Raw genomic sequence first — 11,461 nt, 5'->3', positions numbered from 1 at the left:
TTGTTGCCTTATGTTGATATATATGCATAAAATCTGAAAAATTGCTGCAGATGATGAAGCGCACGTCAGAACAGTAAAACTAGAAAAAAGATTACAGTACCCCTTGTTGATTGAGAAAATGCATAAAAGGATTTGTTGTAATTGAGCCATAAACTTTTTACTTAAAATGATTTTCCTCGTCTGTAAAAAAAGACATAATGACTACATATAAATTTTCTGCCTTTATTTCATTACATTACAAATACATAAATACTGTATTAATGTAGTTATCTTTCATTTTCTAAGATTTTAAATGTACATTAACTTAAAACTTCTTATAACTTATACTGTTATGAAACATCCTTTGCAAACATGCAATAAAAACTGAAAGATTTAAATTCAAAATCATTCTATGATAAATACAATGCTTTCATGATACTTTGAACGTTTGAGCAAATAAAACTGAATTTAACTTAAATACAAAAAAAAAAAAATGATGATAAAACTGAACACAGCTGTTCTAAACTCACTACCAACACAAACACATTTGTATTACCTAATAACATAAAATGCACTTATTATAAACTGGAAATGGTCAATTCTTGTGATAAACCTTAGACCAATTTAAAAGGTTGTTCAACAGAGTTAAAATTACGATTCTAAATGCTTGCTCTGAAGGTATCAATTAAATGTATTGCACACCCCAATCTCAGTGAAGAAATAACAAAACATGATATTAGTTAACACACAATATTGTACAAACCCATCTTCCACTGTCTACAACTTAATGAAAAAATGAAATCTAGTTTATCAATATAATAAGTCTTCCAGCCAATCACACCCATACATAAGTATTACCTAAAGACTAGAACACCTTCAAATATATGTTTATATAATGATCAGTTTTCTAATACATCCCTGCTGCAACAGATCTAAGACTAAAAAACAGCATTACTGATTTTTACAAATTAATAAATAACAAGTGAGATGAGACATTTTAGAATGTGTGCAAAACTACAAACAAAACAAAAAGGGGGCATTTCATTAGTTAATCTACATCTTTGTGAGACAGTGATCATTTTATGGCAACACAAAGGGACCATTTAGAATAGAAAATCCAAGTATCAACTGGTCCAAGGATCAAATGTGACGGACCCTACATGAAAGGAAGACCGCTTAATCCTGTAATGGTCTCTCCGACTCTCACACGCTTCCCAAAGAATTGTCCCTGCAGGAGCACAGTAATTAAATCTCAGCTCCATTTGACCAGATGCATGGGGAAGAGTGTGAGAGTCAGAGAAACCATTACAGGATTAAGCGGTCTTCCTTTCACGTAGGGTCTGGCATATTTGACCCTTGGTCCAGTTGATACTCAGACCCTCTTTTCCGAATGGTCCCAAACACACTTTCATACAGCCCTATAATAAGATCTTAAATTTTTGGATACAATTTTACAGCAAATGCAATCCTGCAATTATGAGGACCCCAGACGCTTAACAAACAAATGAATTTCAAAGACATCATCAAATAGGTATGGAGAGTCCTTGTTTAATAAAGCCAAATCCAGCAGATCTATGGCCAGCTCCTGCATTCCACCAAATGTGTGCTCTATTTCAATACACTGTGACACATACCGAATGTCCTTGTGTCTGGCATAGATGATGACTGACACCTCACAGGAGACTTGGGCAGGTGAGCGATCAGCTTGGAGGAGTTGAAGGGACAGCTTGGCACTGGAGTCTACAGGAATACTAAAGGGAAGGCCTTTTGGATAATAGTTGATGACACAGTTAAAGAAGTTCTCCCTGTCTGCATATGAGTTACACAGTATGGCATCAAATGTAGATTTGTAGTTGATTCCTCTGGCATTGCTGAAACCACTGACTTTCTTGTTGAAGTTCATTTTGATGTCTGCATTGGTGTAATTTCTACACACTAACTGGCTGTTTGGAAATCTGAACTTTTCTTTTGTGCGATATTCCTCAATGACAGCATGATACCTGTATGCACTGAGGATATGAGGTGCAAAATACTTATAGTACTTGTTGACAAAATCCAGGTGTTCCAAATCTGATAATTCTTGGGGTTTCATCCAGGGAAAGCGGATAAGGGGGACAATGTCTTCAAGGTTTTCTTCAATGTCCTCTACGTGTTCAGCACTGATCATCCAGCTTACAACTGCATTGAACAAGGCAAACTCACTTTCTATCACCATGTCTGAACGTCTCAAAAAGTCCATCAAGTTGCTCTTGTCCAGCCTCACCCAGTCCTCTGATAAGATGACAATTCCAATGTTCAATACTATAAACTTGCAGCATATCTTCTCAAACTCTTTCAAATCACAGGTCTTTGCATACTGATACCAACTGACTATAGTACAAGCGCTGCAGCTCTCTGCCAGGTGAGATGCCATGTACTCAGCGCAGGACTCCTTTAAGGGGAGCAAATTGTATTTGTCAGCTAGAACCAGAACTGGAATCACATTTTCCATTGTCAGACTGATCTTCCCAGTGTAAATGTACCTGGAATTATGAATACACAAATCTTAACAAATATCCCTATACTTCTAATGGGATGAGAATGAAAATATACAAATGAATTCAAATATTATCAAATGATTTTTCAAAAAATTTCTTTGCATTGAGAAGACCTGTATTCTTTTTCCCAAAACAAAAATATACTATCATACTTAATATTTTTTTAATTTGAAACTCATTCCAATGATTTAATGACGAGTTATGGAAATCTCAGTACTTGGATTTGGAAAAACCACTGATTCTACCAGCAGAGATTCCAATAGTTGCTACTGACAGCATATCTAATGCTTCATTTAGATTTATAGCAACTGTAGACTGCTGCAGCGCAGCACTTCTTCAATGTCCTGCAGACCCAACTTCAAGAGCATAGAATCAGGGCTAACCTCGTCTTTTAGATGGATCTGCAATGTCAAGCTAAAAGACGAGGTTAGCTCTGATTCTCTGCTCCTGAAGTTGGGTCTCCAGGACATAGAAGAAGTGCTGCACTGCAGCAGACTCCGATGGTTTGGGCACATAGGCCCTATTCCCATAGATTTTAGATCGATCTATCCCCACGGGGAGTCTCACAAGATTACTTTCAGATAATCCGACTTAAATGTCCGTCCCGCCTACTACAAGCTGTAAGAGGGTAATTAACTTTCGTGTCCGCCTGGCTGACAGCTATTTAACGTGAACCCCCAGGGAGTTAGGTCGATCTAAACTAGGTCGATCTAATCTATGGAAATGGGGTGATAGAGAGAAGCGATGGCTGGATTAACCACATGAGAGAAGTAGTGGAGGATAGAAAGAGACCTGGCAGACCAAAGTTAGTTTGGAAGGACGTGGTGAGAAGAGACAGGAAAGCGCTTGGTCTAGTCGGCGAGGACCCTCAGGATAGATCAAGTTGGAGAGGAAGACTGCATGTCAGACTGGCCCCACCCTCTGTTGAGGATTAATCCCGGCCAGAATAAAATAAATTTGGATGATGATGATGATGAGTGTTCACTTTTTCCCCCAGAATTTAGTCTACAAAGTAGTTTTCCTTTATACAAACCTCATCACTATGCTGAACACAGGCAAACATTCCTCACTTTCATGGAAAGTAATTTCCCCTGCATTTCCATCCTGCCAACGATCAGAGGTCAGCATTGTTCTGTAAATAAATAAATAAATAAAGACTTTTTAGTAATTTTAGTAAGCAAACATCCCCAAATTTTCAAAATAAGATTAAATAAATACATATCAATGTGAACAATGTGTTGATGTTGATGTGATTTACTTAAATATAAAATAAAATAAAAATGCATGGAAATAATGATGCATGCCATCTGATAAGAAACAAATATTTAAGGCTTCAACCTCTTACTTATGACTAAGTTTCAAGATATAGTAAAGGCAAGCTGCGTGATAGTAGAGATGTCAGTTTCCAGTCATCTTCCAGTCAACACCCCATGATAGAACATTACATATTTTTGGCATTAAATTAACATTACATTTCAGAAATTCTGAAAGAAACGATGTTCTACTCATTCACAATAATTCTACTATTTTCATTTGAATACAAAATCTGTTGTAAGGTAAATTGATTGTAACTAGCATATATGCCAGGGCTCTACTCATTTTAGTGCAATAATGACACCAACCCCTGTAACAAATTTAATTATACAAATTATACCAGTCCTGTAACATAATTAACTTGTTTGTCTTATGCAGGAACTTATGCAGAAAAAACCACCATCAATGACTGCAGTGTGTCTAAGGATATCTGGAGCCATAAGGTGCAAACACTGCTTCACATCTGCTTGTTAACCTGAATTGACTCCACACTGACTGATTATATCTTGTTCTACCTGTTATACTGGACAAATATTTCTACCTCAAGGGCTTTTCTGAACAACATACATTTAAATTATATTTACCAGACATTTAAATTACATTTATTGATCTGACAATTTTGAATATCAAAAACTGAAATTACCAACTGTAAAAAGGGCAAATACAAACAGAAATGCATTTTCTACCCATTGGCATCTTGGTTTAAAGATGACCCAGTCTGACACTGACAAAGGCAACATCTGAATAGTACTGATAAAATCTCACAGCTTGTTCGGTAAAGGTATAATTATATCAGTTACTTATTTTTCAAGAATGCAATATTGCTTGAGGCAGGGACCTGAGTTTTTTTTTTTTTTTTTTTTTTTTTTTTTTGAAATATGGCCCCGAATATTTATGTTTGTTTCTTAAGAAGCTAAGTAATTACTTTCTATCTATAATATTGGGTGTGCCCAACTAGTCTAATTAAACTGGACCCCTGACAGTTCACACATGAGTAGATGGATGGTCTGGTGGTCATGATACATAAACAATTAAGTCTGTATGTGTAAATGATAAAATGATCTAAATGTTAACCCTGTGGATCTTACACCAGGGCACACATGATCTCCTATCTTTCTCAAAGCAATTAAACACCATAAGATAGCCATCAAGAAATTCCTTAAATTGCTAATTGGAAGCCTTGTAAGAATATATTACTCTCAGCTTGCTATTGTAGGACAAGAAGAACCATAATTACTGTACATACCATCATGTCTCTCTCTCTCTCTTTTTAAATATATGATTGTATTTTAAAAATGTATCATTAATTATTATTTAATATTAAATTTTTCTTTCAAATCTGAAAGTAACTTTATAATGACCAGACAGCACAGCACTGAGTAGTGGTTTATCTACTTACTCAAAAACATCGCTTGCAGTAGCCAATAACAACTTATGTGCATGGAACCTCTCACTGCCAACCACCAATGTGATATCGCTGAATCGAGGGTTGTTGAATAGACTTGACACACTGGTCAATATGTTACTGCTATTGTCCACCTCATTCTCAGGTGTTGTGTTAGTTGCAAGCTCGAGGTTTTTGTGGTTATTGTTGTTATTGACGCTCCCACTGAAGGCGTTGTTCTGGCGATTTACCGCCATGCTCAAGCCAAGTATTTCGTACAAACTGTCTATAAAACAATGAAATAATATGTCAGATGTTTCATGCTAAACTTTGAATTTTCTCACCGCTCTGGTGGAGATAAGGAAGATTAAAATTAAGAGCCATTAAGCCATATAAGCGTGCTTACGTATGTATAAGTGATTACAAAGTTAATACATTACTAGCATCACGCATACCACGCTGACCTCATCTAAATATGGATGTAAACAAACCACAAGCAACGTGTTTACTGCGACTACAAAATATTACCACTCTCCCACAGATCTTTTTTGGCCGTAAGAACGTTAAGCTGCAGAAGACCACATATACTTACTGCTTCCCGCCATGCCTGCAACGCAAGTAATTAAACGTACCTGCTACCTTTTCATTATCTCAGCTGGCAGGTGGAGTAAGAAATGTGACCCATTTTGAGATCGAGGCTTTGTCTTCACCAATCACGTGACTTAACTTGACCAAGACAAGCAAAATTTCTCAAGAGACTAGTACCCATGTAATTCTATACTCAGACAAATATAAACAAGGGTCCAAAACGATCAATATTGAAATAACAAACCCAAATAAAAGCAACTCAATTTTAAAACTTAGGTTTATTAGCATTCACATATTAGAAAACATGGCAGAAATTACAATGTGCACAAGTACAGGTACATGTACTGTACATGTACAGTATTATTATCTTAATGTTTGTAGATAACTTCTGGATAAAATTCATGTTATTTAAATATCCTTAACTCTCATAAATGTTCTTATCGTTTTAAATTGAAATCATGTTTATACACATTTTCTCTAACGTTTATTCATTTTTGGTGTAAAACAGTTCACTGTGATTTATTTTGGTTATCAAAAATAATACATTTTTGCACATTTTTCACATGCACAAAGTTTCTTTCCATAGCCAAAAAGGCAGTAATCCATGTTCTCCAACTGAGTATAAAGAATTTTTCTGCTGCACTGGGTAAATACAGTAGTGTCAACTACTGGCATGAGACTAAACCAAGTTCATATGACAACTAATGTCATACTGCAAGTCTTTTATTTTCCTTTACACAACTTCTATCATACAAAACTAATCATGGTCCATTGGTTCATCTACTGCAGGACCTCCTGCCTGTGGATCAGGGACCGAGTCATCTTTTTCACCTTCTGGCTTCTAAAAATCACAAATTTGAAATTGCACTTAAATATAAATATAAAACAATAATTCAACTTTTGGAAAGAGAAGAAAAAGTCTTAGTATGTGGGTGTTAGTAACAGAACATCAATCTGGAAGAAGAACTGATAATCTGAAGAATTGTGGTAATTTTGTTGTGGTAAACTTAATCCTCAGCACTGTCAATCGTCAAGGTTATTGTTATGACTGAAGGACTTTCACTTCCACCATGTCGATCGTTTATTCTGTAAGAAAGAGTATATATATCTAAACACATACCTGGTCCTCTGCACCTGCCCCAGGAGATCTTTCTTCACCCTCAATCATTGATAACTGAATAAATGGTCAAGGAATTTTCTAGCAAATTAAGGCTTAAAATTAATATGCAGACTGAGGACAATAAGTATTATTTTCAGGGCAAAAAGGGTGCAAGGAAACAGAGGGAGAGACAGAGAGAGACAGAGAGAGAATGAGGGACAGTAATTGAAAAAGAAAGGAGGGAGCAAGAAGGGCAGCACTGGTATGTATTTTTCAATGCTACTTTCCATCAGGCATTAACTAAGATGAATATTAAAAGGATACATATTTTCCAACATCATTATCATCATAAATTGTAAATGGCATATCTTTCCCAACAATTGCAACAGAGCAATTCTGAAATATCAAATAAAAAAAGGTGAAGTGTGAAATTATTTCAAATTATTGAATAATTTGTCCCCCATTATGCTTCTTATCATAGCAATACAAGTTACTGGGATATTCTAATGATATTTAAATCAACAATCAAATTAGATATTTAAATCAACTTAATTCAATAACAAAGATAACTGTATTTGAGACATTAAGGATGACTGATTATGGCCAATAAAACTTTAAAAATATCCCAACATTGGTATTTTTTAAGCATGATTGTCATCTCATTTTAATCTTACCTTTGTGGTTAATTCAACTTCATTAGGAAGTGTATCTCTGAGAGCCCTGAGCCCATGCTTTACCAAGTCCTCCATATTGCCTGAAATGTAACATCACAGGAAAACTTTAGCTCAAATCATTTATAAACAGATAAAGCAGCAAAATACAAGAACTTCTCAGTTTTTGCTTTCATTACCAAAATTTACATCTTTAAGTTATACTTTCAAACATTTCTTAAGTAACTTAAGCAAAAATACCTCTTCTTTGTAAAAGACAGGTTTTTACAGTGCACAAACTAAACCAAATAATCTAAATGAAAAAAATATATATTTATCAGATAAGAATAATTTCAATTTCCTGTCAAAAGCTTGCACAGTGTCATCAATAACTCACAGTCTAGAAAGCTGTCCAAATGTTTTTCAAGGTAAGTTCTAGCAGACTGGCTCCTTGCTCCAATGGCCATAGACTTGCAATCAAAATAGTTGGCAGATGGACAGGTCTGGTATATATGGGGACCCATATCCTGATAAATAATCATACAGGTGCACCATTTTCATCTTTTCATATTTTTTAATGATTTATCAATTCCTTTTAACTTTAAAGCAATAGACTGTATATTAAAGTAGGCAATAATATTCAACAAGGCATTTGGGACTGTATCTTTCTATTTTTTGTAATGGCAAATATAATTAAAGTGAAATTACTAAAATTCACTAAATAAACCAACGTAAACTTTATTTTAAAAGTTTCACCAGTTTGTTGGGTGATAGCAGTTAAAATACTCTTTTATCACAAACTGCAAATTTACTCACGAGATATTTTGTTGGACCAGTGACTAATGAAAATGGCCGACAGTCTATCAAAATATCTCATGTAGGTAATTTTGAAGTTTGTGACAAAAGAGTATTTTTACTTCAATGTAAACTAACTGCAAAGAACTTAACATTATACTTACATCATATCCTGCCACAAGCAGTCCAACACCAAATGGCCGTCTACCATATCGCTGAGTTGGAATTTGAGATTCTGCACGCACTATTAAGGATCACTTCTCAAATATATTCACCATTAAAAAAATTAGAGCACTATAGTCTGATTCATATTACACAAGTTTAAAACAAAAAAAATTAATTATTTATACCAGACTTTCAGAATCTATTTAAAACACAAGTAGAGTGAATTCCCGTGCATAAAACTCAAAATAACCTCTTTGCAAAAAAGGATACTGCTTCCAATCATTCCTACTAACCGAGATATGGGCAAAGGTGTGTCAAATGCATATCTATTGTTAAGGCATTCTGTGCGCATAAAGCGACTGAAAAGTAAATATTTTGTATATGAAAGAGAGAGTGAAAACAATGTTAAATTACATTAATTTCCATCAATATGAAAAGGAAAATACTAACGTTAAGTACTTTCTATTAACAGGAGCATTAAAATGGCAATAAGATTATTTCATACAAATATGTTTTCTCTGTTGAAAGTTGCCCTACCTGATGACTCTAGCATCAGCTGTTAGACCTGCTATGGTTATGCCTACATGGTCATCAATGGGAATGATCTTCTTTTGATATGAACTAAGCTCTGATGGAGCTCTCTGAAATACAGACATTTATCCTTTCTTATTTGAAGTCTTTTTTTTTTTTTTTTTTGTCCAATATCAATAAATTATTCACTGTTTTAAACATGTCTAACGATCTGCTGAAGTGCCGTTAATAAACATTTAGGGATATTATTACAAATTGTACTGACTCTGACTGTATAATCTTACTTTAAGGGCTACTAATACAGCATGCGTCTTTGATTTGAGTCCAACTGTTGCTGATCCTTGCTTCACTGCCTCCATGGCATACTCAATCTGATGGATTCGCCCCTAACATAAAGTAACAAACATTTAATACAAACTTATTTTTTTCCATCAGTATAATCTCAGCTGTAGTGTATAAGTATATTTTGAATTAATATGGAGCAAATTTTCTTTATGGCTGTTGAGGAGATAACAAAAATATATGGATCACAAGTTACCTAAAATTTAACAATTACAGATTCACAAAAAAGTTAGTTTATGATCAAGAACAATACCAAAGCAGGGATAATTCAGTTAATTGCATTACAATTAAAACACTGATATTTAATGTCCATGTATACTACAAAGTTCTCATATAGCATTGTTATATATCCAACAATATAAAAATTCACTGCTTACCTGAGGGCTCCACACCGTGACTTCATTATCGTACTGATTTCGAAACTAAAACATTAATAACAGTAACCATGTCATATGAAAAAAGATTTAATACATACAGATAAATACAAATAGAACTGCTGAAACCAAATGTAAGCATTTAATAAAATAAGGTTTTTAAGATTATTTTCAAAAATAGCAGTCACACTTGTAGATTTTCATTTTTCAAAAAAGAATTTACAAAAAAATGGGCCCCTCATTTCAGAAAATATTTCCTTTCACATATTACAACTATCTACCAAAGACAAATGTTATAAGTGAGTTAGTGAAAATAAGAATGAAGGCAACTTTGATTGGGATTGCACTTGCAGTCTTAGCACGAAAATTCATGTGTTAGCACTCCTATTGACAACTTTTTGAGGCCTTTGCTTTCATGCGTTAGCACAAGACAATACATATCAGAATCGTCAATAGGAGTGCTAACGCATGAATTTTCATGCTATTGCAGTCTGTGTCAAACCCAAATTTTTAGGCAGACCTTCAGACAATTGGCCTTCTGTGTCAGGTTTGAAAGTGGACTGGTGTAATATAAAGTAGGTATATCACAATCCGCTAGGGGCGCCACAGTAGTAACTATCCAGGGGCAGTGAAGTGCAAAACTGAGACCGGCCTGCTAACAGCTCGCCTATGACAAACTTTTTTTTAGATCTCTCTTTTAGCGCGGTGTAAATAAACAAATACAAGCCATTTACTAGATAAGCTGTAAATCAAAAAGTAAATTCCGGTCACGTGATTTTCCGTGTTGCAGTCTTAGAGAACTTTGATTTAAGGATGTTTTTAAGTTTTGCCTTGACAAAATGTTAAAAATTTCAGATAAGTACTCCATGGAAGTTTTTGTAATTTATTCTGTGTAAAGTTCATGAAATTTGCAATATCATGCCAAAAAATCATGAAAATTGAACCATGCGAAGTATAGTTTATTTGATGCTGAATATTTATAGTACATGAACTGCACGGAAGCCATCCCAGCCATGTGCTTGTGTAGTCGCCAATTTGGGTTTGTTTTCAGGTCATTAGATTAACATAGAGCCCTAATTGCCCTAATTGGTCTCAAGCAATTTGAGCTGCAGCTACAGCTGAGTGATAACTGATGGTCAGTGGTCACGGGTCTTTAGCTGAAAAGTGTGGATACTTTTGGTGAAATTCTGCACTTAAAATACTTCAATATCTTTGTTGCTTGTAGGAATATTTAAAAAATTCCAAAAGAATTCATCTGTTTTTTGCATTACCTTTCAGAAGATATAAGCATTTTAATTTTCTGATCAGTTTGAAAAATTTTCTGATATGCCTATATAAAGCCATTTTACTAATACAAGCTCGGATTCTCTTTTAGTGGGAAACTGCCCTGGGCTTGTGAGTGTGATTTTGAACGTTGTCACTGCTTTCAGTGTCAGTGGCATAAGCCCGATGGCGAATTATTGAATGGCGTTGGAAGAGGAATATTATCGGCGCAACCAAGAAATAAATGACATGTTTGTCTCATTGCGCAGTCATTCTGAACAAATTAAAACTTCCACTACTCAAATAAGGTGAACAATGTGCTTCAAAAAGAACAAAGAAAGCTAGTAACTGTCAAAATGCTAACTCACCATGTTTTTCCTGCAATATGGCCGACCAAATTTCTGATCTCCAAAGCAAAAGAACCACTACATTGAAATTGG

At 34.8% G+C, this 11,461-nt stretch overlaps 2 protein-coding genes across 3 annotated transcripts; both read right to left on the bottom strand.

The window, feature by feature from the left end:
* Positions 1 to 208: 208 nt before the first annotated feature.
* On the bottom strand, positions 209 to 5,919 carry LOC106160927 (BTB/POZ domain-containing protein 17). Of its 2 annotated transcripts, none has more exons than XM_013537820.2 (4): positions 5,847 to 5,919; positions 5,230 to 5,500; positions 3,550 to 3,648; positions 209 to 2,501 (listed from the first exon to the last, which is right to left on the bottom strand). In XM_013537820.2, the coding sequence occupies exons 2-4, from the start codon at positions 5,469 to 5,471 to the stop codon at positions 1,454 to 1,456; spliced, it is 1,389 nt and encodes a 462-aa protein (XP_013393274.1). In that variant the 5' UTR covers positions 5,472 to 5,500; positions 5,847 to 5,919; the 3' UTR covers positions 209 to 1,453. The 2 variants fall into 2 exon arrangements, with proteins under 2 accessions (XP_013393274.1, XP_013393203.1); XM_013537749.2 differs by having other exon boundaries at positions 5,807 to 5,906.
* Positions 5,920 to 6,061: 142 nt separating this feature from the next.
* Positions 6,062 to 10,801, bottom strand: LOC106161144 (proteasome subunit alpha type-1; the record flags this gene model as incomplete). The annotated part of the gene is made up of 11 exons (XM_087012693.1): positions 6,062 to 6,643; positions 6,923 to 6,976; positions 7,226 to 7,297; positions 7,576 to 7,655; positions 7,949 to 8,078; positions 8,511 to 8,581; positions 8,782 to 8,870; positions 9,049 to 9,152; positions 9,327 to 9,428; positions 9,762 to 9,806; positions 10,745 to 10,801. Coding segments are annotated over 11 exons (888 nt in total), but the record flags the coding sequence as incomplete, so codon positions are not given.
* Between the last annotated feature and the right edge of the window lie 660 nt (positions 10,802 to 11,461).

This window comes from Lingula anatina, chromosome 1, assembly GCF_051362555.1.
Source record: "Lingula anatina isolate TDL-2025a chromosome 1, LinAna3.0, whole genome shotgun sequence".
Lineage (NCBI taxonomy): Eukaryota > Metazoa > Brachiopoda > Lingulata > Lingulida > Lingulidae > Lingula > Lingula anatina.
The sequence above is the reverse complement of the archived record's forward strand: the minus strand, read 5'-3'. Positions and strand labels throughout refer to the sequence as shown.

Coding starts and splice junctions, on each gene's coding strand:
- LOC106160927 (XM_013537749.2), bottom strand. Junction 3,649..5,229: donor ACTGCAAGCGATGTTTTTGA/GTAAGTAGATAA, acceptor ATTTATTTACAG/AACAATGCTGACCTCTGATC. Junction 2,502..3,549: donor GTGTTCAGCATAGTGATGAG/GTTTGTATAAAG, acceptor TCATAATTCCAG/GTACATTTACACTGGGAAGA.